General features: G+C 44.3%; 1 protein-coding gene across 3 annotated transcripts in view; it reads left to right on the forward strand.

Moving 5' to 3' along the window:
* Window positions 1–25,734, forward strand: part of LOC141173864 (protein-glutamine gamma-glutamyltransferase 5-like) — a 79,495-nt gene that overhangs the window by 722 nt on the left and 53,039 nt on the right. For 2 of the 3 annotated variants that reach the window (XM_073658379.1, XM_073658381.1), the window contains exons 1-2: window positions 15,666–15,821; window positions 24,747–24,923. In XM_073658379.1, coding sequence (XP_073514480.1) covers window positions 15,803–15,821; window positions 24,747–24,923 — 196 coding nt within the window. In that variant the 5' untranslated portion in view covers window positions 15,666–15,802. Of the gene's footprint in view, window positions 1–15,665; window positions 15,822–24,746; window positions 24,924–25,734 lie in introns of those variants that run through there. The other variant, XM_073658380.1, reaches the window with a different exon arrangement.

Consider the following 25,734-nt stretch of genomic DNA (forward strand, 5'->3'; position numbering starts at 1 on the left):
TTATCATCAAGGGTTGTACTTATCTACGTGGTACATGTCAACATAGTATCTATACAATTGTCAGGACCAAAAGATTCCGAAACAATACATTATTTAAGAGAACCAGCTTGGCCTCCTCTTTTTTCTTTGCTTTTTCAGTTATGATGCCCAAATACCCATCATGGCCATTTCTGTATAAAGCAGGCATCAGCATGGACATTATAACTGGTTTCGCAACCCCAAAAGCAGTAGGGTATAATGCAGTGTGTTCAGAGACCTTCTTTTAGCATAGCCATCATTATGTACTTTAAAATTAAGGGCTTATGCCACAAAAACCCTACTACGTTTCGGAGCTATCAAGGAATGCCATATTTTTGTTATGAGTTATTCATTCTCTTGTGGTGGGGATTATATCTTGTTGTCTAAGTTGACTTGTTAATACAAGGCCATTTTATACATATGTTTTGTTGTGCTTTGTGCTATCTTGTGTATTGCCAGCTGTGTTAAGTACATGTTTCTTAGTGAAGTGTGTTGTTGCAATATAAGTGCAACAGATATGCAACATATACCAATAAATAGGTGTCATGCTCCTGGCTTTGATGCCTTTCTCTGGGTGTTTGAGTTCTGCTTTTCTGGCTGCAGTCTGCCCAGTTTATCACAGGTGTTTTCATTTCTCATCCTATCACCTTTTGGGTGCAGCTTTATATGTCCCCTTACTGGTGTTTCCTGTTGGTGATAGATTAATTTGGATGTTAGGACTTTCTGTTGATGTTTGGAGCCAGTCTGTGAGATTTCAGCAAAGGATTTTCACTTTGCTGTTTCTTTGCACCTATCTTCTTTTTATCATTAGGAAGTAGGCAGTATATTTGTTAACACTACTTACTTTATTCTTTGTTTGTTATTTCGTCATTTACTTTACTCCCTCTGGGATCTTTCCTTTGTTCAGCACACTTCTCCCACACTCTGCTCTGCCCTCTGGTTCTTTAGGAGGAATGTGAAGCAACTCGTGGGCCTTTTATTATTATTATTTATTTATATAGCATCATTGATTCCATGGTGCTGTAAATGCGAAAGAAGTTACATACAAAATACAGATATCACTTAAAATAAACAAATTAACAATGATAGACTGGTACAGAGGGAAGAGGACCCTGCCCTTGTGGGCTTAAATTCTACAGGATGATGGGGAAGGAGACAGTAGGTTGACGGGGTTGTGGTAGCACTGGTGGTGGTGAGGAGGCCGCGTGGTCATTGCAGGTTGTAAGTTTTCTTGAAGAAATGGGTTTTCATGCTCTGTCTGAAGGATCCGAATGTGGTGGCTAATCGGTCGTGTTGAGGCACAGAATTCCATAGGACGGGGGATATTCGGGAGAAATCTTGGAGGCGATTGGGTGAGAAACGAATAAGTGTGGAGGAGAGAAGGAGGTCTTGGGAGGACCGGAGATTACTTTTAGGCAGTTTAAGCAAGAGTTGCCATCTCTTGGTCTGTAGTTAGGTTAATCTCTGCACCCGCAGGCTCCCCTAGGAACTGCAGTGTCGGGATATCTAGTTTATACTGGAACCCCGATAGGGTCAGTTGCAGTTTTTAGTGTATACCTATTTTCCCTAGTGAGTTGCTACACAGGCATAACTATTCTAGAAGCTGTTAGGGGAATTCAGGCTGAACTGGCGTCAAGTGGGTGCACCATTGCATTATCTTAGGGTGCCAACCTCCGCGGTCAGAAAGGGACAGACCGGGGTCAGAGTAGGGCAGAGCAGGGTCTGAACAGGGATCTATCAGGTTCAGGTTTTTGTCCCCTTGGTTTCTTCACTACCTGTGTGCTTGTGACATCATAACAACAGGAACATAGCATCAATTATGTGAGTTTATGAATATTTATTCTGAAAATTGCCCCAGTCACATAATGCCCAATGAGATGCCACTGCTAGCAGTTAGAAGATCTGAGGTGCAGTTCATTAGCAGTAAGAGCTGCACTGTCTTGGTTAATGGTTAATGTATTGAGTTCCTGATGACACAAAGGGCAGAGGGCAGCAAGGGGCTGGCATTAAAATGCGTAACCATATCCCTGGAAGTGATATAGAGCATAAAAGGTTCCTTTTTCCTTTCAGTAAAGGTGAGAGGAGCAGTAGTATTCTATAATAAGTGAATCTTTCTCACCCCCACTGCGCGCTATCAATAGCACTGTGCCCATCTGAGCACTGTATGTGGCAAGTGCTACTCACCCCCACTTGCCACATATACAGTAGTGTTCAAATAAGCATAGCGCTATTGATAGCTCCCAGTGGGGGTGAGAAAGATTCACTATTATAGAGCACTACTACTGCTCTCACCTCTACTGGATAATTAAATCTGAAGTTAAAACCCTTAAATTCTTTACATAGTAGATTTTTATGAATAATTTTAGAATTAACTTTTGGTGAAACGGCTCCAAAAATAATTCTACAAGTAAAGTATTACATTCACTTCTTCCTAGTATACATTCAGTAAGTTAGCTGTAAACTTCATTAAGTCTTAGGAACAGAAGACGCTAAAATTTGTGCATTAAGCAACTTTCTCTTCTTATATTGTTATAGTCACCAGTTGACCATCTATAGATGTTGTAAAGTTGGACCAAACCATTTATCTAGCATGGCCACAAATTAACATCTTAATGGGGTGCCCACACTGCCCAGTTAACGGCAACAAACTTGCGTTCATGGTGCATCAAACAGAAAAAAAATGACCGTCACATCCAAACTAATGTGTACAGGTACAAGCTAGGACAACTAAGTCAATAAAACTAAGAAAAATAGCTGCACTCTGAAATGCAAAATATTGAATCTAGAAAATTGGAACTGTATTACTGTCATATAAAATAGGTGAATGCTATAATATGTACATATGAAATATAGAAAAATGGAACTGCAATATTGCTACAAAAAAAATTGCTACACAAAAAATAAAGGTAATTAGCGCATAAATTGGCCAATTCATTAGAGCCCAAGAGCCATCGACAAGGTGTACCTTATTGTTGGGGACCTAACCTGATTATGATGCCTCTCCTGGGCTGAAAGCCCTACAGTGTATGGGACAAGGAGGATCCAGCTTATTAAAACCGCCTTAGGCTGCTGAGTGTAGGAGTGCTCAGGTCAGTAGGAATTGGTGCATCAAGCATTCATTTAATGAATGCTTCCATGTTGTCTTTCAATTTGGTATGAATGAGTATGGTGTTCTACTTTATGCATAGTTACTAGTGTTGAGCGAGCACTAAAATGCTCGGGTGCTCGAAGCTCGGGCCGAGCTCACCGTGATACTCGGGTGCTCGACCAGAGCAACGAGCCCAATGTTAGTCTATGGGAGACCCGAGCATTTTTGCGGCGGCACCCCCGGCAGTCTGTAGAAAGCCTAAAAAGTGCCCAAAACGATAGTAACAGTGCTCAAATGACATGGGGACAGCATGGGCATCGCCCCAGGAAGCATTTCTGACCCCCAGGTTACTGCTGTCAACAATGTGGTCAGAGGTATTAAGCCACTTTTATGGGCTCACAATAAAACGTTCAAAAACGAAACTGAAAGTGCTTTCCTGTGAAATATGTTAAGGAACATCCTTTCCAGGGTAAAGACTTGTGTATAAGGTAAAATAAATAACCAAAAACCAAAATATTCTTCCACCCCTTGGGCTATGTTCACAAGTAGCATTTTGTATGCGTTTTTGCACTTTTGTATTGCTTTCAACCGTGACAAATGCATTCACGGTTAAATGTCATTTTAACATTTTACAACCTTATCTGCCCATGTGCGGTGTGACACACACATGCATACAGTGCTGAAAAGACATGGGAACAGCATTGGGAAGACCCCTGAAAGCATCTCTGACACCCAGGTCACTGCCTAAAAGTGTGCCCATCAGAAGTGATTCTTGCCGCATCAGACTTGCAAGTCCTTGTCCCAGGGCAGTGTTCCATTGTATCTCCCCCATTCCTTGCAGTGCAAGCGTAAGCATGCAGCCTGCCATCCACCCACTCCCAGGCTGCAATACCATACTGCTTGCTTGCTTGCACTTGAAATTGGGCCTTTTAGGCATGTGGAGGCGGAATCTGGCCACCACGTCATGGCTGCGTCGGCGGCCTGGTATCCATACTCAGTCCCCAGCCGCCCAGCGGCCGGGTGTCCACGCTTGGTCCCCAGCCGCCAGGTGGGCAGCCGGGTGTCCATACTTGGTCCCCAGCCGCCCCTATTTGTCCCAGTAACCTTCCCCACACTTTTCTTAGCCTGGCCTGCTTTAGGGCAGCATTGGACGAGCCCACAAGACAGCGAGACTCCTTCGGTGGGCCCTGGCTTCTCCATCAGGGGAGTTGAGAGTGCCAAGGTGAGGAGCATGATGATGATAGAAGTTAGCATCTGCTTTGTTTTCTTGAAATGCAAGAGTAAGTGTGCAGCCTGCCACCCACCCACCCACCCCAGGCTGCAATACCATACTGCTAGCTTGCTTGCACTTGAAATGAGGCCTTTTAGGCTTGTGGGGGCAGACGCCGGCCACCACGTCATGGCTGCGTCAGTGGCCTGGTATCCATACTTAGTCCCCAGCCGCCCGGTGGCCGGGTGTCCACACTCGGTCCCCAGCAGCCAGGGGGTGGCCGGGTGTCCATACTCGGTCCCCAGCCGCCCCTATTTGTCCCGGTAACCTTCCCCACAATTTTCTTAGCCTGGCCTGCTTTAGGGCAGCATTGGCCAAGCCCACCAGACAACCAGACTCCTCCGGTGGGCCCTGGCTTCTCCATCAGGGGAGTTGAGAGTGCCAAGGTGAGGAGCATGATGATGATGCTAGAAGTTAGCATCTGCTTTGCTTTCTTGAAATGCAAGCGTAAGTGTGCAGCCTGCCACCCACCCACCCCCAGGCTGCAATGCCATACTGCTAGCTTGCTTGCACTTGAAATTGGGCCTTTTAGGCATGTGGAGGCGGAATCTGGCCACCACGTCATGGCTGCATTGGCGGCCTGGTAACCATACTCAGTCCCCAGCCGCCCGGCGGCCGGGTGTCCACGCTTGATCCCCAGCTGCCAGGGGGCGGCCGGGTGTCCATACTCGATCCCCAGCTGCCCCGCGGCCAGGTGCCCACACACGGTCCCCAGCCGCCTGGGGGCGGCCGGGTGTCCATAAATGGTCCCCAGCCGCCCCTATTTGAAGGACAGCCTAACCACAAACACGTGGACAAGTGAATGTGGCCAGGGATAGTCCATCTCACTGACGCCTTCACACTAGGTTAACATTGTGGAAGCCGGGACACAGTTGGACACTGGGATGCAACACGTCCTCCAGACATAGAGGATTGCGGGTCAATCAGGCTTCAACACAAAGTTCAGAAGGTAGACAGCAGCAGTGGTCGGCCTCCAACACAACGAGTAAATTATTCATGATCATGAGGCCATCCATCTCCTTAGCTTTCTGTTCCTTGGAATGCAAGCGCATGTATGTAGTATTGGCTAGGCCTGAGGTGGTCAGCGTTTTGGCGCATATCCTACCTCCTCCGAGGATTGCTGGATGTTTTCCTGCTACTATCCCAGTTCTATGACTCCCGTTAAAACAAAGCTTCAGGTGATGAATGATGGATGAGGTGGTGGCAAAGGAGAAAGAGCAGGAGGAACCGAGACCATTCACATCAATATCAGGCCAGTCAACCACACATGTCTTGTTGGATATGTTTCTGTACCAAAAGGAGCGGTTCGGCTACACAGTTATAGGGCATACAGTGAGTGCAATGCCTACCAAAATTTTTGAGGCACTCCAATGCCCCTTGGAAGTGACATGGAGGTCAGAGGGCCTTTCACTAAACCGTTTTTTCCATTTATACCAACTGGGTCTCCTGTACACTGTTGGCCTAAGCAGTGAATGGAAGGCTTTCCAAAAATTATGAGGAACTGCAATGCCCCTTGAAACAGACGTGGATTACAGCGTACTAAAAATCTTCTACCCATTATTGCGGAGTGGGTCTCCCTTAGTGTTCGCCTATGCATTGAAAAGCAAAAGCTGACTAAAATTAGGAGGAAATGCAATGCCCGTTGGAAGAGTCGTGGAGGTTAGAGTTATTAAAAACAACATTTCAATGCCCCTTGGAAGAGCTGTGGAGTTCAGAGTGGTTTAACAAGACGGTTTTAATGCCCCTTGGAAGAGACGCGGAGGTCACAGTGGAATAAAAAGACAATATCAATGCCCCTTGGAAGAGTGGTGGAGGTCGCAGTAGCTTAACAAGACAGTTTTAATGGCCCTTGGAAGAGTAGTGGAGGTCACAGTGGAATAAAAAGTCAATATCAATGCCCCTCGGAAGAGACGCGGAGGTCACGATAGCTTAGCAAGACTGTTTTAATGCCCCTTGGAAGAGACGTGGAGGTCACAGTAGCTTAACAAGATGGTTTAAATGCCCCTTGAAAGAGACGTGGAGGTCACAGTAGAATAAAAAGACAATATCAATGCCCTTTGGAAGAGTGGTGGATGTCGCAGTAGCTTAACAAGACGGTTTTAATGCCCCTTGGAAGAGTGGTGGAGGTCACAGTGGAATAAAAAGACAATATCAATGCCCCTTGGAAGAGTGGTGGAGGTCACAGTAGCTTAACAAGACAGTTTAAATGCCCCTTGGAAGACACGTGGAGGTCACAGTAGCTTAACAAGATGGTTTAAATGCCCCTTGGAAGAGACGTGGAGGTCACAGTGGAATAAAAAGACAATATCAATGCCCCTTGGAAGAGTGGTGGAGGTCACAGTAGCTTAACAAGACGGTTTAAATGCCCCTTGGAAGAGACGTGGAGGTCACAGTAGCTTAACAAGACGGTTTAAATGCCCCTTGGAAGAGACGTGGAGGTCACAGTAGCTTAACAAGACAGTTTTAATGCCCCTTGGAAGAGACGTGGAGGTCGCAGTGGAATAAAAAGACAAAATCAATGCCCCGTGGAAGAGACGTGGAGGTCACAGTAGCTTAACAAGACGGTTTTAATGCCCCTTGGAAGAGTGGTGGAGGTCGCAGTGGAATAAAAAGACAATATCAATGCCCCTTGGAAGAGTGGTGGAGGTCGCAGTAGCTTAACAAGATGGTTTTAATGCCCCTTGGAAGAGACGGGAGGTCGCAGTAGCTTAACAAGATGGTTTTAATGCCCCTTGGAAAAGACGTGGAGGTCACAGTAACTTAACAAAATGGTTTTAATGCCCCTTGGAAGAGTGGTGGAGGTCGCAGTGGAATAAAAAGACAATGTCAATGCCCCTTGGAAGAGTGGTGGAGGTCGCAGTAGCTTAACAAGACGGTTTTAATGCCCCTTGGAAGAGTGGTGGAGGTCGCAGTGGAATAAAAAGACAATATCAATGCCCCTTGGAAGAGACGTGGAGGTCGCAGTAGCTTAACAAGATGGTTTTAATGCCCCTTGGAAGAGTGGTGGAGGTCGCAGTGGAATAAAAAGACAATGTCAATGCCCCTTGGAAGAGTGGTGGAGGTCGCAGTAGCTTAACAAGACGGTTTTAATGCCCCTTGGAAGAGTGGTGGAGGTCGCAGTGGAATAAAAAGACAATAACAATGCCCCGTGGAAGAGACGTGGAGGTCACAGTAGCTTAACAAGACGATTTTAATGCCCCTTACAAGAGCCATGCAGTACAGCATATTAAAAACATTATTTCCATTATTGGGGAGTGGGTCTCCCATAGTCTTTGCCTATGCCTTCCAAGCAAAAGCTGCCAAAAATTAGGACGGAGGAACTTGTAATGCTGGCAACACAGACCATGGTCACCCTGGTGGTATAGTGGTGGTGGAGGCTGAGAATAAGGAGAAGAGCAAAAAACAGCCTAAATGAGGAAGCGTATACCCATGTGTGGGTGTGAAGCGGTGCATGGGAATTCACCTCCCGAAATAACACAATGGATTTGATTTTATGTTACTCTGCTGTCATTTGGTGGTGATGAGAAGTCTGGCCCAATCCAGCCCTTGTTCATTTTGATAAGGGTCAGCTTGTCAGCATTGTCAGTTGACAGGCGAGTGCGCTTATCAGTTATAATTCCCCCAGTGGCACTAAAAACACGCCCCTATAACACGCTAGCAGCAGGGCAGGCCAAGACCTCCAAGGCGTACAGAGCGAGTTCATTCCAAGTGTCCAGCTTGGATACCCAATAATTAAAAGGCACAGAGGAATCACAGAGGACGCTGGTACGGTCGGCAAGGTACTCCCTCACCATCTTTTGAAACTTTCCACTCCTTGTGAGAGTACCCCACGCCTCAGGGCCTGTAAGCTGGGAGGGTCTCAGAAAACTGTCCCAGAATGTTGACAGTGTTCCCCTGCCTCTGTTGGATTGGAGTTGCGTCTCTCTCGCCTGTACGCCTTGGTTGATCAACGAACTGTGACCTCTGCCGCTAGCGTGTTCAGATGGGAGTTTTTTTAACAGTTCTGCAGCAAGGGCCTTCTGGTACTGCCCCATTTTTGTAGACCTCTCCACCTCAAAAGTGTCACAAACCAGTAATGACTGTCACCCAACATTTTGACAACGCGAGGGTCATGGTTAAGGCAGCGTAACATAAAGTCAGCCATGCGTGCCAGACTGGTAACGGATGAAAAACTGGAGAACCACCGAATGATAGGTCCAAGGAAACAAAGGAATTGAATAAATAGCCTTTATTGGTGTTGTGGTACAAAAAGTGGCACTACATGCAGAAGGGAAGCCGCACTGAAGTGACCAAACACAATAGCATATAGCATCACAGTGAATACATATTATGCTGCACAGTGAACAGTACTAGAATGAGAAAACAGGTACATACCTCAAAACAATGATAATAGATATATGTCACATATGGTGAAAGTCATCTAGCAGTCCGGTGTAGATGACAACTGAATGGCCAGACAATGCAAATACATATAATCGGGATAATACCATGTGTTAAATGATTCTGGCCATTCATGTGTTAAATGCATCCGGACAGCTAATGCTGCATACCACAGCTAACCACAAAAAATCAAGTGGTAAAAGAGTCGTATACCTGTACACTGGGCAGTGTGAGTGAGTGGCACCCCGCGGGTGCATTTAACACTTGAATGGCCAGAATCATTTAACACATGGTATTATCCTGATTATATGCCATTCAGTTGTCATCTACACCTGAATATCGATGACCTTGTTGCAGCTGGTACTCCACAACTGCTCTCTTCTGCTCACAAATCCTTTGCAACATGTGGAGGGTAGAGTTCCAAAGTGTGGGGATATCACACACAAGTCGGTGTGCTGGAAGCTGCAAAGGCTGCTGCAACACAGCAAGGGTGGCGGAAGCTGTAGCCGACTTCTGAAAATGAGCTGACAGGCGGCATACTTTGACGAGCAGATCTGGCAACTTGGGGTACGATTTAAGAAACCGCTGAGCCACGAGGTTAAGCACATGAGCCAGGCATGGTACGTGTGTGATCTCGCCTCGCCTCAGAGCCGCCACCAGGTTACGGCCATTGTCACACACGACCATGTCTGGATGTAGGTTCAGCGGTCTCAGCCACAGATCTGCCTGCTCTTTCACAGCTGTCCACAACTCACAAGCAGTGTGAGGTTTATCACCTAAGCTTATGAGTTTCAGCACAGCCTGTTGCCGCTTGGTTGAGGCAGTACTGCAGTGCTTCCAGCTTGTAACTGATGTGGTGATATCTGAGATGGAGGCTGAACATGAGGAGGAGGAGGAGGATGCGCAGGAGCTGTACACTGTGGGGGCAACTCTGACTGACATAGGGCCCGCAATCCTCGGTGTGGGGAGGATGTGTTTTGTCCCAAGGTCCGACTGGGTCCCGGTTCCACTATGTTTACCCAGTGTGCCGTCAGGGAGATGTACCGTCCCTAGCCACAAGCACTTGTCCACATGTCCGTTGGCAGGTGGACTCTCCCAGTAACTGCGTTGTTGAGGCCACGGCAGATGTTTTGGGACACGTGCTTGTGTAGTGAGGGGATGGCACACCGAGCAAAATAGTGTCGGCTGGGGACCGAGTACCGAGGGACGGCCACCGCCATAAGGTTGCAGAAGGATTCCATCTCCACCAGCCTAAAAGGCAGCATTTCCAATGCAAGCAGTCACGAAATGTGCGAATTTAGGACTGTGGCCTGTGGGGCGTTGGCTGCGAATTTGCGCTTTCATTCAAAGGTCTGGGATATGAACAATTGAATGCTGCGGTGGGACGTGGACGTGGACGTTGATGCTGTTTCTTGAGAAACTGCCATAACAAGTGAAGACTGAGAGGAGGAGGCATCTTTGCATGCAGTATGGACAGGGGATTGCTTTGCACGCACAGCAGGGGGTTCTCTTACACGCACAACAGCGGAAGAAGCAGTGGTGACACCCGCTGACACTGGTCGTGGACCCTGGGGTTCGCCCCACAAAGTCGGGTGCTTTGCTGACATGTGCCTGATCATGCTGGTGATGGTCAGGCTGGTAGTTTTGTCACCCCTGCTGATGCTGGCCTGGCAGGTGGTACAAATGGCCCTTTTTGGGGTTATCAGCAGAGTCTTTAAAAAAATTCCAGAATCTGGAAGACCTACCGGTTGTACTGGCAATGTCTATCGTGTTGGTGTTACGGGGAACGGTTGCCCGCCTTCTGTCTGCGGCCACCCCACTGTTTCTTCCTGCCTGTTGGGGTACTCTGCCTCCCTCCCCCTGTGTGCTGCTGGCCTCGCTCTGCGTGTCCTCCTGCCACGTTGGGTCAGTTACTAGATCATCCACCACCTCCTCCTCTTCCACTTTCGCACCACGGTCCTCCTCCTCACTTTGTGGCAATTGTGTCTCGTCATCGTCCACCTCTTGTGACAAATTGCCAGCGTCGCCTTCCTGTGGCCGTGGCTGTTCAAATATTTGGGCATCGCTACATGGGATCTCCTCTTCCACCACTTCAAGTGGAGCAGGCGAGGGGCACAAATATGGAAATGGACCAGTGAACAGCTCTTCAGAGTGTCCAAGTGTGGGATCAGTTGCTGTCTGACGACACTCAGCATGGTGGGAGGAAGGAGCATCAGGGTGAGGAGGGTATTGTACAGTCAGACTGAGGAAAAAAAAAACAAAAGCAGGATTTAGATGAAAAAAAAGGATTTTTCCTGGCCCCTGAGACCTGGGGCAAAGTCTAGAAATTTGACCAGCAGGAGCACACAGGACTGTAATGCAATGCTTGTTGGTATAACCACTGCATCTCCTATACAGCCTGCCTGCCTGCCTGATATCTGGGATGGATATTATTCCTGAGAAGGACTGTTTGTTTGATTTGGCAGGCTTTAGAGACCCTACACTAACTATTTTGCAGTATAAATCTCTCCCTAGCTCTGCAGCGCTGTCCCTACACTGTCTGATCCGGAGCGACTGTGTCCAAGATGGCGGCGCCCGGTTTTAAATACTCGAGGTGACGCTGTGCGGCCAGCCAATCACTGTAATGCCCACAAACAACATGGCTGCGGCATTACAGTGACTGGCTGGCAATCCCTGCATGTTCATTGGTTCTGTAAAGAGTGCCAAACGTGCAGGGCGGAGACCCGAACCCCCGCCTGAGTAACCCGGAAATGCTCGGTGCTCGCCGAACATCTCGAGTAGTGAGATGCTCTGGCGAGTAACGAGCAGTGTCGAGCATGCTCGCTCAACACTAATAGTTACGTAATTATTGGTTATTCACAGTATGCATAGTTATACACATTAATATAATCTTTAAGACAGACTTATGTCCATTTAGGCTAGGGGGGACAGGGATATGGGTGAAGGGAAGGGGAGATAAAATATCATATCATTTGTTTAACTTTATTAGCAACTTTAATTTGTTGTTCTTCTTTGATTTTATTCTAACTCCGTGGCATTGATGTCCAGAACGTAACTTCATATTCTGGATAAATGAAGTAAATATATACATAAATATCCATGTTCCATCAGTCCATGCCTTTCTTAATAAAAACAGTAACACCCCCCTGGCCTTCGATGCAGCTGATAGACTAAATTACCGCATATAATGCCACTTATCTAAAAGTATAACCAGATTTGTTTTTACAGTTTTTCCCTTCTTTATATGAATATTTAGCCATTGGAGTTCCGACATTCTACAGGTGCTATAGTTTTGTTTGGCAGCAAGTTCTGCCACCATCTCAGGGGAACCGCAATGGGGATTGTATATACCCTGTCCTATGCCAATATCTCTCTTAGTTGCCGGGAGGGCAAAAAAGCCTTCACTGATAAAATTTATAGAGGTATTTATATTGGGCTATTATAGAGACTAGGTTTTGATTTTGCAGGAAGGAGAACAACACTTCTTTTGAGTACTTTTTTAAATCACAAATTATTTTACGTTGCATAATAGGAGGTCAGCAGACAAAGTGTAAACTTCTCATTTCTAACAATCTGGATTGCTGAAAATTTAGAGGTCCAGATGAAGATGTTGTAAGAGCCAAACCAACTATTAACTTAGTAGTCTGGATGGCTACCACCCTTCAGATCTTAGAAGAAATATTCCAGATGGATAATTCCTATGGCAAGAAGAAACTCTTGTGAAAATAATTTCCTCTTGGAAGAATGCAAACAAATCTACAATAAAATCAGACAATGTAGCTATCTGGGAAGAACTCTGAAAGTGACTGCAAACCCTAACAGTGGTCAATACCTTGTGTTATATCTTTTCTAGTCAAGGGATTTGAACACTGCTAGACAGTGGGAGCCCCTGGACCATGATCCAGGGGGTTAATAATCACAGCCTTTTCACATGATGTCCTAATTTAAAGTGACACGTCCGTTAGCACGTGATAGGTCAGTGATGTGATCGGATGCAAGTAAGAAACTTGTGTATAAAATAAATAACCGTATTTTTAACAGACATTTAAATACTATACTAATTTTGATTATAATAAGACTGAAATAATGGTAAAACAAATTACCAAAAGTAATATAAATGTCCCTGGAATCATAATGGAGAATTGAAAATTATTGATAAAATTATGTTTATTCCTTTTATACATATATCCCACATATAAAAGCTGTAAGAGTAAAGATTATTATAATACTATTTATAATATCTCTGATATATGAGTTAATAATGAATATGTGTGGCCTAAATAAAACTAAAATATTAAAAAATGTAATTGAAAGCAGGATAGCAAAAGTAAAATCATGATTAAAAGTAATAATACATTGGAAAAATTACATTTATATTTACTATACCTACCAAGTAAATACATGTATACTATACAATTTGTTTTGCAGCTATCACATCACATGGTATAGATGTCACGAGTGTATCAGGTTTGACAGACAGTCATTGTGGATCCGGCTGTAGAAGGTCGCTGCGTTTGGCCTTGCAGACCCCTTCTTGATCTTTTCATCATCCCTCCATCTCTAGGACCCAGCGATGATCTCCATCTTCTGCTGCTAATTAACACACCCTTGCTGGATCTTTAAATACCCCCAGTTTCTCCAGAGAATCGCTGGTGATAGAGTAAATTCTTCTGTTCAGGTCTGGAGTTCTAGTAATCAGCTAGATTCTTCTTGGAGTTTCTTTGTAGATTGTAGTCGTGATCTCTCTGGTGTCTTCTCAAAGCTAAGTGTATCCCCTTATCAGTTTCAAGGGGCTGACTAGTGGGGCTGACTAATGCTCACCCCTCCCCCTCCCTTCCTAAGGCCTAGCTCTAGGGACAGCCAGGGCTAAGGTATCCTGCTCGGCGATAGGTGCGGAACCTATTTAGAGACAATAGGGGAGTCAGGGTGTTGTCAGATCTGCTTAGGGGTCTCCACTCCCCCTTTCCCTAGTTGCTGGGCTTTCCCCCTTTTTCCCATCATTGTACGCTGGGTTCTTCTCATACCTAGCATGACAATAGAGCAGCCAATCAAGAGGAACTATCGTAGCCTTCATTAAAGCCAAGGCATTGAATGTTGCAGCCATTTTAGGGTGATTTTAGGATAGTGATAGGACATCAGAATGATGGCAGCTCTGCCATAGAAATAGGAAGAGAAAGCCCTAAAACATTGGACAAATTCTCCAGATATCAATGTGTTGTACTACTGCGGCAGTGACGTAGATGAGAGTAGTAGAATACTTACCACTTGGGAATAAATACATGTGACATGCTGAAGTAGTGGTGTTGCTTCAAAAGCATCCAGCAACTATTAGAAGTAACAAAAGAACAGGAGACAGGAAGTGTTGTGCTCCAGAAGCATCCAGCAACTAGAGGGGTTAACACAGTCACAGGAGACAGGGAGTGCTTTAGCAGAGCCCCAGGGGGATTGTGGGGAAGTTGTTTACTGTCTGGCTGGAGCCGAAGAGAAAGGTGGTGTGTGATCTGTATATCACAGAAGGCAAGAGAACAGAATTCAGGTCAAGAGGGAAGCTAAACAAAGGTCAGATAGACTCCCTGAGCAAACAGTGCAGAGTATTATCAGGCAGAAAGATATGGACTGGAAGGAATCATGTCATAGGGATCATCTCCCTCATCAAACCCTCCCCCCCTCCATCTCCATGCAGGATAAAGATTGCTGTGTACTATTGAGTCCTTGTGAATGAAAAGCCTGTGGTTGTGTATGCATAGAAGTGTGCGGCTAAGAGATCTAATCTGTGCTGAATTATGCTACTGAAGAAACTGACGTCACTGTGCCTGCTTTATTAGAATGTACTGTAATGAAGATTGCTGCTGTAATATCCCTGAATTGCACTGGCCGTGCTTCAGATTAAATTCCACTGTTAAACTGTTGAAAAAGACTCTTGTCAGATGTGTAAGGTCAGCAACCGAATCTATCGTGTGCCTGAGAGAAGCTGCAGCCTATGGTTGCCCTGAGTAACCATTCCCCCAGAATTCCAACGAATTCATGAAACCTGTCACGCCCCTATCTAAACTTAGGCGGCGTGCATGTAACATTGGTAGCCCGTACAGGGAATCCTGAGCAGGAATTAGCGTGTAGAGGGAGAAGAGGAAAAGTGTCTGGAAAAATACAGCAGCACAGCACCTCAACCTCTGAACCTATCTATCTGAACCTAGCGGCGTGCGTGTAACATACAGATATTCACTTTGTAAGGGGAGAGAGAGACAGAAGAGGTATCAGCAGCAGTGATTGATCAGTGATATGGTGGAGCTACCATCTATCTTGCTCCATTTGACCTTATGGTGGAGGTCTGACCATTGGGACCTGCAGCAATTGGCAGAAGGGGCAACTTTTGTTCAACCTTTGTTCGCTTTAGAATGGAGCGACATTGCGAGTGCTCAACTGCCCCTCCATTCATTTCCAATGGGACCTCCAAGTGCTATGCTTGGCTTTTTTCCGGCAGCGCTTTAGAGAATGAATGGAGAAGCCGTGAGGTGTACGATCTGCTGCTCCATTTTGTAACAGGGATAAAAGTTCCCTGTCAGAAAAGTAAAAAACTTTCTGGTCGGTGGGTGTACTGATTTGCGGAATGGGGAAGTGATCACCTATTCTGAAGATAAGTGATTAAGGGGCAGTCCAGTGAAAACAAGTTAAGGGGTTAATGAAAGTATATGAAGTTTAATTCCTCTTGAATCAAAATCGCATTCTTTTCTAATTAACTGGGACCTGCGAATATCAGGAAATTCAACTTTAAGTAGATTTTCTACTTATTAAGAAATTTAAATTTGTCTTTGCTTTTCACTGTAATTTATAGAGAAGTACTGATGTAGATAGTAAGATCTGAATTAGCAAATCAGTTACAAGGAATTTAGTGATGAGTTTGACAAAGTTGGTAAAAGGTTACACCCAAGAGTTCAAAGAGGCGATAACATGAGTATAAAAGTGTTAATCTCTACTGTCATTCATCGTCAGTGACCCTGTCTGCTGCACGTAAAGCTTAAAGCTGCAGATTGTATAGGGAGAAGAGAATGGCAAACACACAGCAAGGTACAGTAGTGGAGTTATATGTGTGTTTGTGTGTGATTTACATGGTCATAACCATATGATACCATTTTCCTTTTTTGTATTAATTAGTAACCATAGAAAGAATACGGTATTACAGTATATGTGCAAAGTATAATGATGCTATATAGTATTCTACTATATGAATATAATCGCAACATAGATTTGCATTGACTCTTGATCAAAAATCTGCTAAGCAAGTATTTAAAGGTGCTTGGTTACATTCCATACATTTTTCTTTTTTGTTCATGATTAACCACTTAAGTACCAGGCTCTTTTCCACTTTAATGACCAGACACAGTACGTGGACGTTTAACAGGTATAATAACTAGTGTTGAGCCACCCCCGTAGTATTCGGGTTCGGTTCGGTTCGTCGAACACCTGGATGTTCGTGGAGCTGTTCGTCGAACACCTTAGAACACCGTCGAACACCGTTAAAACCAATGGCAGGCAAACAAAAACACATAGAAACACATAGAAAACACCTTCAAAGGTGTTCAAAAGCTGACAAACTGCTCAGAAGACACTCTCTTTGAAAAAGCCGGCCGGCAATTCAGCAGCGGCATACACCGGTACCCGACAATTTAGACAAGAAGGAATAGAGCATCACACATAGATTAGATAGATAGAAACATGTCAGTCACATATATAAGAAATACAGTGACAGTGTTGGTTACTGTACTTGTCATTTAGTGTTAAAGGATTTATTAAAAAAAAAATAGTGTTTTCATGCACCGTCTCTTTAAAAAAGCCGGCCTGCAATTCAGCATCGGTACCCGACAATTTATAATAGAAAGAATAGAGCATCACACATAGATTAGAAAGATAGAAACATGTCAGTCACATATATAATAAGTACAGTGATAGTGTTGATTACTGTACTTGTCATTTAGTGTTAAAATAAAGGATTTATTAAAAAAAATAATTGGCGTGGGGTTCCCCGTAATTTTAGTCTCTAGCGGAGTTTAAGCAGACGGCTGGGGCAGATGTTTGAAGCCTGGGAAGGGGGTAATACCCACGGAGCTTCCCAGGCTACTAATATCAGCCCCCAGCTGAATACCTAGCCTTTACTAGATATTAAAATGGGTACCCCCCAAAAAATGACGTGGGGTCCCCCCTATTTTAATAGCTAGCAAAGGCTAGGCAGACAGCTGGGGCTGATATTAATAGCCCAGGAAGGGTGCCATGAATATTGGCCCCCTTCCAGGCTAGAAACACCAGCCGTCAGCCACCCCAGAAATGGCGCATCCATAGGATGCGCCAATTCTGGCACTTAGCCTTGCTCTTCCCACTGCCCTGTAGTGGTGGCAGTGGGGTAATAGGGCTGGGGTTGATGTCAGCTTATAATGCCAGCTGACATCAAGCCCAGGTTAGTAATGGAGAGGCGTCTATAAGACACCCCCATTAGTAACCCCATAGTCAAAGTTAAAAAAAACCACAAACACCCAGAATAAAGTCCTTTAACCCCTTAACCCCCGAGGGTGGTTTGCACGTTAATGACCAGGCCAATTTTTACAATTCTGACCACTGTCAATTTATGAGGTAATTACTCTGGAACGCTTCAACGGATCCCCCTGATTCTGAGATTGTTTGTTCATGACATATTGTACTTCATGATTTTGGTAAAATTTCTTCGATATCACTTGCGTTTATTTGTGAAAAAAATGGAAATTTGGCGAAAATTTAGAAAATTTTGCAATTTTCAAAATCTGAATTTTTATGCCCTTAAATCAGAGAGATATGTCACACAAAATACTTAATAAATAACATTTCCCACATGTGTACTTTACATCAGCACAATTTTGGATCCAAAATTTTTTTTGTTATGGAGCTATAAGGGTTAAAAGTTGACCAGCAATTTCTAATTTTTCCAACAAAATTTACAAAACCATTGTTTTAGGGACCACATCACATTTGAAGTCACTTTGAGAGGTCTTTATGACAGAAAATACCCAAAAGTGACACCATTCTAAAAACTGCACCCCTCAAGGTGCTCAAAACCACATTCAAGAACTTTATTAACCCTTCAGGTGCTTCACAGGAATTTTTTGAATGTGGAAGAAAAAAATGAACATTTAACTTTTTTCACAAAAATGTTACTTTAGACCCAATTTTTTTTATTTTCACAGGGGTAACAAGAAAAAATGGACACCAAAATTTGTTGTGCAATTTCCCCTAGGCACGCAGATACCCCATATGTGGGGAAAAACCACTGTTTGGGCGCACGGCAGGGCTCGGAAGGGAAGGAGCGCCATTTGACTTTTTGATTGTAAAATTTGCTTGAATAATTAGCGGACACCATGTTGCGTTTGGAGAGCCCCTGATGTGCCCAAACATTGGAGCTCCCCCACAAGTGACCCCCAAAGGCACCTATCTAGATGCATAGTGAGGACTTGGAACCCCCAGGTGCTTGACAAATTGATTCATAAAAATGAAAAAGTGAAAAAAAAAACACTTTTTCATTTTTACGAATCAATTTGTGAAGCACCTGGGGGTTCCAAGTGCTTACTATGCATCTAGATAGGTGCCTTGGGTGGTCTAGTTTCCAAAATGGGGTCACTTGTGGGGGAGCTCCAATGTTTAGGCACACAGGGGCTCTCCAAACGCGACATGGTTCTAATTTGTTAGCGGACACCATGTCGCGTTTGGAGAGCTCCTGTGTGCCTAAACATTGGAGCTCCCCCACAAGTGACCCAATTTTGGAAGCTAGGCCACCCAAGGCACCTATCTAGATGCATAGTGAGCACTTGGAACCCCCAGGTGCTTCACAAATTGATTCGTAAAAATGAAAAAGTGGAAAAAAAAACACTTTTTCATTTTTACGAATCAATTTGTCAAGCACCTGGGGGTTCCAAGTGCTCACTATGCATCTAGATAGGTGCCTTGGGGGGGTCTAGCTTCCAAAATGTGGTCACTTGTGGGGGAGCTCCAATGTTTAGGCACGCAGGGGCTCTCCAAACGCAACATGGCGTCCGCTAACAATTTGAGCCGATTTTCAATACAATTTGTTAGCGGACACCATGTCGCGTTTGGAGAGCCCCTGATGTGCCTAAACAGTGGAGCTCCCCCACAAGTGACCCCATTTTGGAAACTATACCCCTCAAGGATTTTATTAAGGGGTATAGTGAACATTTTTGATCCCAGAGGTACGACACAGAATTTGATAACATTAGGTCATCATATTGAATAAGTTGTCATTAGTCTTGAGCGCAAGTGCTCGCTACTTGAGTGTGCATCGGGTACTCAGGTATGCACCATGTACTGCGTGTGCTCGAGTGACATGCTCGAGTCCCTGCCCTGCATGTTTCACGGTTATTAGACACCCAAAAAAAAAAACATGCGGGGATCGCTCGTGCATGGCAGGCAATCCCCGCAAAGTTCTTTTGGCCGCGAAGCATATGGGGCGGAGACTCGAGCATGTCGCTCAAATACCCACGATACTCAATGCATACCAGAGCACCTGATGCAAACTCAAGTAGCGAGCTCTTGCACTCAACACTAGTCGCCATATCGTCATCTTTTTTTCTTACTTTTGAAAAAAATCCCAACCCCATCACAACCCTAACCCCAAACCCAGCCCTAACCCTAGCCCTAACCCTAGCCCAACCCTAACCTGAGAGTTTATTTTTTACGCCGTTCCTCATGCAGTATAAGTGATTAGACAACCTTATTCTTCGGGTCGGTGAGACTACAGCGATACCAGAATCATATGGGGTTTTTATGACTGACAGCTGTCACACACTAAAAGACGCATTTTTTGTAAAATCTAGTTTTTGCATCGCCATATTTTGAGAGCTATAATTTTTCCAGATTTTGGCAGACAGTCATGTGACGGCTTGATTTTTGCGGGATGAGTTGACGTTGTTATTGGTGCCATTTTCAGGCACGTGACATTTTTTGATCGCTTTCTATTCCGATTTTTGGGAGGCAGAATAAACAAAAACCAACAATTCAGGAATTGTTTTTTTTGTTTTTTTTTATTCTGTTCCGCGTGTGGTAAAATTGATAAGGCAGCTTTATTCTTCGGGTCAGTACGTTTACAGTGGTACCACATTTATATAGTTTTTCTATGTTTTGCACTTTTACATAATAAAAGCAATTTTATAGAAAAAAATATTTTTTAGCATAGCTTTATTCTGAGAGCTATAACTTTTTTATTTTTCAGCTGATGGAGCTGTATGGCAGCTTGTTTTTTGCGGGACAAGATGACGTTTTCAGCGGTACCATTTTTATTTATATTCGTCTTTTTGATCGCGTGTTATTCCATTTTTTGTTTTGCGGTATGGTGATAAAGCATTGTTTTTTGCTTCGTTTTTTTTTTTTTTTTTTTTTTTTTTACCGTGTTCACTGAAGGGGTTAACTAGTGGGACAGTTTTATAGGTCAGGTCGTTCTGGACGCGGCGATACCAAATATGTGTACTTTTATTGTTTTTTTTTTACAATAATATTTATTGATGGGTACATTATATTTTTATTTTTGGTGGATTATTTTATTATTATTTTTTTTTATATTTTTACAATTTTTATTTTTTTTTTCCACTTTCTGACAGCTTTTATACTTTTTTACTTTGTCCCACTATGGGATTTCCACTTTTTTTATTCTGATCGCCTGCATGGCATAGGAATGGAGCACCATCCCTGTGCCATGCAGGCTGTCAGCGCTGGACAGGGAGAAGATAGTTTGGAGATGCACTGCGCATGTCCAAAAAATCCTCCTGCTGTCTGGTGACCCGGATGTTGTCATGATGACATCGGGTCGTCATGGCAACATCCTGGAAGCCACGGCAGACAGCGCTGGAGGCCGGAAGAGGAGGTGAGTATCTGCGATCACCTCCCCTTGCCACCGCAATGCTGCGATCAACTGCGATCGACTTCGATCGCAGCATTGCGGGGGTTAATGTGCTGGGAGCGGTGCGGGACCGCTCCCTGCACATAGTACCGGGTGTCAGCTGTGACAATCAGCTGACACTCGGCGGCGAACGCGCCCGCACAGCCTGTGTGCACGCGCGATCGCGATGACGTACTAATACGGGTCTGGCTCTTAAGTCCCAGGGCACAGACGCGTATTAGTACGTCTAATGTTGTTAAGGGATTAATTGAAATAAACACACAATTCTTTATTGTTCTAAATTAAACCATACTTACCATCACGCCCATTCCAGCTGAAGCCAACGATCTCCTGCAATAAAAGTAAAATAATAAAGCAACATCATCCTTACCTTTCCATGGTTCCCACGACAGCTTCAGCTCTGCTACATTCACATGACAGGCTGTACCGCAGCCGAAAGCTGCCATCCAGCTTGCCATGTGGCAGACCCTGAGAAGCGCAGGCATGCTTGCGCTCCTCAGTGTCTCGCTGTGAAGGCATAAAGATGAGCCGAGGTCATGTCCAATGAACTCGGCTCACCTCATGCACGTCACTGACAGCGTGGGAAAATTCTCCTGCACATGCGGTGAGTGCAGGAGAATTTCCCCACGCTGTCAGTGACGTGCATGAGGTGAGCTCATGTTCAATGAACTCAGTTCACTTCATGGACGTCATTGACAGCATGGGAAAATTCTCAGCGCTCAGCGCTTCAGCAGGAGAATTCTCCCACGCTGCGATGGCATTGAGATGACAGGCTGGATCACAGCTGAGCGCTGACATCCAGCTTGTCATCCTTCAGAGACACTGCAGAGCGTAAGCATGCCTGCGCTCTGCAGTGTCTATGAAGGATGGCATGCTGGATGTCAGCGCTCAGCTGCCATCCAGCCTGTCATCTCAATGCCATCCCAGCGTGGGAGAATTCTCCTGCTGAAGCGCTGAGCGCTGAGAATTTTCCCACGCTGTCAGTGACGTGCATGAGGTGAGCTGAGTTCATTGTACATTATCTCGGCTCATCTTTATGCCGTCACAGCCAGACACTGAGGAGCGCAAGCATGCCTGCGCTTCTCAGTGTCTGCGGCATGGCAAGCTGGATGGCAGCGTTCTGCTGCGGTCCAGCCTGTCATGTGAATGTAGAAGAGATGAAGCTGTCCTGGGAACCAAGGAAAGGTAAGGATGATGTTGCTTTATTATTTTACTTTTATTGCAGGAGATCGTTGGCTTCAGCTGGAATGGACGTGATGGTAAGTATGGTTTAATTTAGAACAATAAAGAATTGTGTGTTTATTTCAATTAAAGGACTTTATTCTGGGTGTTTGTGTTTTTTTTTAACTTTGACTATGGGGTTAGTAATGGGGGTGTCTTATAGACGCCTCTCCATTACTAACCTGGGCTTGATGTCAGCTGGCATTATAAGCTGACATCAACCCCAGCCCTATTACCCCACTGCCACCGCTACAGGGCAGTGGGAAGAGCGAGACTAAGTGCCAGAATTGGCGCATCCTATGGATGCGCCATTTCTGGGGCGGCTGACGGCTGGTGTTTCTAGCCTGGGAGGGGGCCAATATTCATGGCACCCTTCCTGGGCTTCAAACATCTGCCCCAGCCGTCTGCTTAACCTCCGCTAGAGACTAGAATTATGGGGAACCCCACGCCAATTTTTTTTTTAATAAATCCTTTATTTTAACACTAAATGACAAGTACAGTAATCAACACTATCACTGTACTTATTATATATGTGACTGACATGTTTCTATCTATCTAATCTATGTGTGATGCTCTATTCTTTCTGTTATAAATTGTCAGGTACCGATGCTGAATTGCCGGCCGGCTTTTTTAAAGAGACGGTGCATGAAAACACTAATATTTTTTTAATAAATCCTTTAACACTAAATGACAAGTACAGTAACCAACACTGTCACTGTACTTCTTATATTTGTGACTGACATGTTTCTATCTATCTAATCTATGTGTGATACTCTATTCTTTCTGTTCTAAATTGTCGGGTACCGGTGTATGCCGCTGCTGAACTGCCGGCTTTTCATGTTTCACTTTGAGCACTGTTCCCATCGATTTGGGCAACCACTGTAATGCCACAACCACCATGGCTGTGGCATTACAGTGAGTGGCAGACAATCCCTGCATGATTGGTGCTCTAAATAGCGCCAGACATGCAGGACACGCTTTTGGTGCACGAGCAGTAATCGAACATAACTTCGAACAGCCGAATGTTTTGCAAATCGTTCGCGTTTGTCGAACGACTCGAACACTGCTCAAAACAGCTCGAATTTGAGATTGGCGAACAGTTCTAGTCGAACACCGCTCATCTCTAATAATAACCTTGTCATGACTAAGGTTGTAGAAAAACAAGCTGTTACTTTTCTTGTCATGTTGATGGTGGATCTACGTAGCTACAACTTTTTCTGGGGCTAAGGCTGAATTCAAATGTCTTTGAAACGTGATCTAAGTATGAACCATGAGTCTTTTGAAGCTGTTGAGTTTGGGTCAAGAAACCCGCGCAATCAGCCCTAAAATCTGGGTCCCCTCTCAAACAGTGATATATGGATGTCTGAATTCATCCTTAGGTTTCCCCAGGACACCCTTAACCCCAGCAAGGAGGTATGGACATCTCTGCAGAAAGGTCACCAGTTTTGAAATTGGGCGCAGCAGGAAATTCAGGACAGAAATGTGAAGAGTGGAACAGAAACATGGTGACATGACTGTGATAGCTTTAGATCTAAAAGACATGGACCCCACATCCAAAACTCGTACATTTATCTATTGCGGCTAAGAAAAAATTTACAAAATTATCATCAGATTGTATGAAGGCAACTGCCATATCGTGGTGAGTCTCTTAGTAGGACTTTAACCTTGCTGTATGGTGGCCATTGTTGCTGTGATGCTGTGCCTGTGGGGTGGTGTGACCTGTAGACGTGGGGGTTTTGCATGGGCGCTGCGGGCCATCTGTATTGCTCCCCATCTGGAGCGGTATTATTTTAGAGCTAGTCACTGCACGTTTAATGTTAGGGATCTACTAAGATGTTTGCAGCGAACCTTAACAAGTCCCTAAGCCGCAATAGATGTATGAGTTTTGGATGTGCCATCGATATCTTTTTTTTCTACAGTTATAACATGGTGACATGACCAGATGTACATAAAGCATCAACTTATTCTACTCTTTAAAGAAAATATGTGGCAAGTGCACAATCACATGCTATAATTGAAACAAAACGTAGGACCGTCAAGTTCAACCAATGGCGTAGACTATCGAGATGAGAAAATCAGATGATTAGGAAATTCTTTTGAATTTGGCCAGGAAATTCGATTCCATACAGATCCCAGAGGATAATGAACCAAGAGCAAAATAAAAAACAAACCGAAAAAACAGTATATTCAATTAATTGCTAATCTTTCTTGGCACCGCAGCTCTCTGCTTGGTCCTCAGCTGGCTCCCACCAGACTCTTCTGGTCTTTCTTTAGTATGGATTGGCACGTCCTGAACTGATTAGGTTTTGGGCGATGTACTTCATGACGTTCCTGACATTGTGACATCATGACATCAAATTGCGCCTCCCCCAAGGACTAGTTAACGCAGAAAGAGTTGGCGCAGAATAAAGAAAGACTAGAAGAAACTGGAGAGGGAGGTGGCCAAAGGAAGACTGTTTGGGAATCTGAGAGGGTGAAACAGATGGGCAGGGAGGTGAGTATAATTTTTTAAAAAATTTAACCCCTTTCTCGACTCTCTACAATCCAAGAAAATGGCCTCCATTTTATTGGATTTGCATTAAAGCTAAACACAAAAAAAAATCAAAATTCACTTATCTACAGGAGATTAGAGGTTTGATCATTTTCTCTAAAAAGAAAAAATTTTTTCTTGTATAATATTTCTAAGTGGATTTTTTAGTCATGGTAATCTAATCTGTTCATAATTACTAAAATAAAAAATTGTCTAATGCAAATCTGTTGCGCCTATCACGGTGTCACAATAATAAATTTTTTCTTTCAAATCAATATTTACAAATATTCTTTCGAATTCCCCTTCACAGATCACCAACATTTCGACTTGTGTATCGAAGCCAATAATAGAAACCACCAGACAGATGAAATCACCACAAAACGTCTAATAGTCAGACGCGGACAAGACTTCAGAATCTGGTTACGGAAATCAATCAATGGAGTTTCGGAACTGAAGAGAGAAAGTATAATCTTTGTAACTGAACCAGGTAAGTTAGTGAACCCCTGGAAATTATGAAGATCATGAATGTAATGCAACCATTGGCATGTTACACCTGGGTAAGATTTACATCAAGTTATGTTTGATATAATTATTGTGTGTGGTTTATTCTTCATCTTAAAGCAAAAGCCACAACACTAGACCAGGGACACCAATGAAATCCAAATATCCTATAAAGCGCTGTCCAGGATATTCTCACATGATTGGATTCAATTTAATTTATTCTTCAAAGATAATTCTACTACACACGTGGTCAAAATTGTTGGTACCCCTCCCTCGTTTAATGAAAGAAAAACCCACAATGGTCACAGAAATAACTTGAATCTGACAAAAGTAATAATAAATTAAAAATCTATGAAAATGAACAAATGAAAGTCAGTCATTGCTTTTCAACCCGGCTTCCACAGAATTTAAAAAACAATTAAACTCATGAAATAGGCTTGAACAGAATTGATGGTACCCCTGAAAATAATGTGACAAAAGGGACATGTTAAATCAAGTTGTGTCCACTAATTAGCATCATAGGTATCTACAATCTTGTAATCAGTCAGTGGGCCTGTATATAGGGCTACAGATACTCACTGTGCTGTTTGGTGATGACGCGCCCCTGGGCCTGTGTCGCGCTGCGTTGCGCACGCGGGAGCTTACCCGGAGCCGGATCTCTTGAGGGTTGTAGTCTCGTGGCGGTGATCCGGTCCGTGCCCAGGGAGTCAGACTAAGTGGCGCTGTATCAGCGGTAGATGTTGGACGACTACGCCACCCGTTGAGTACAGCTAAGGAGCTGCTGCTGCAGGGCAGAC

This window comes from Phyllobates terribilis, unplaced genomic scaffold (genome assembly GCF_046119375.1).
Source record: "Phyllobates terribilis strain yellow unplaced genomic scaffold, ASM4611937v1 Scaffold_13__5_contigs__length_258822181, whole genome shotgun sequence".
In the NCBI taxonomy this organism is placed as follows: domain Eukaryota; kingdom Metazoa; phylum Chordata; class Amphibia; order Anura; family Dendrobatidae; genus Phyllobates; species Phyllobates terribilis.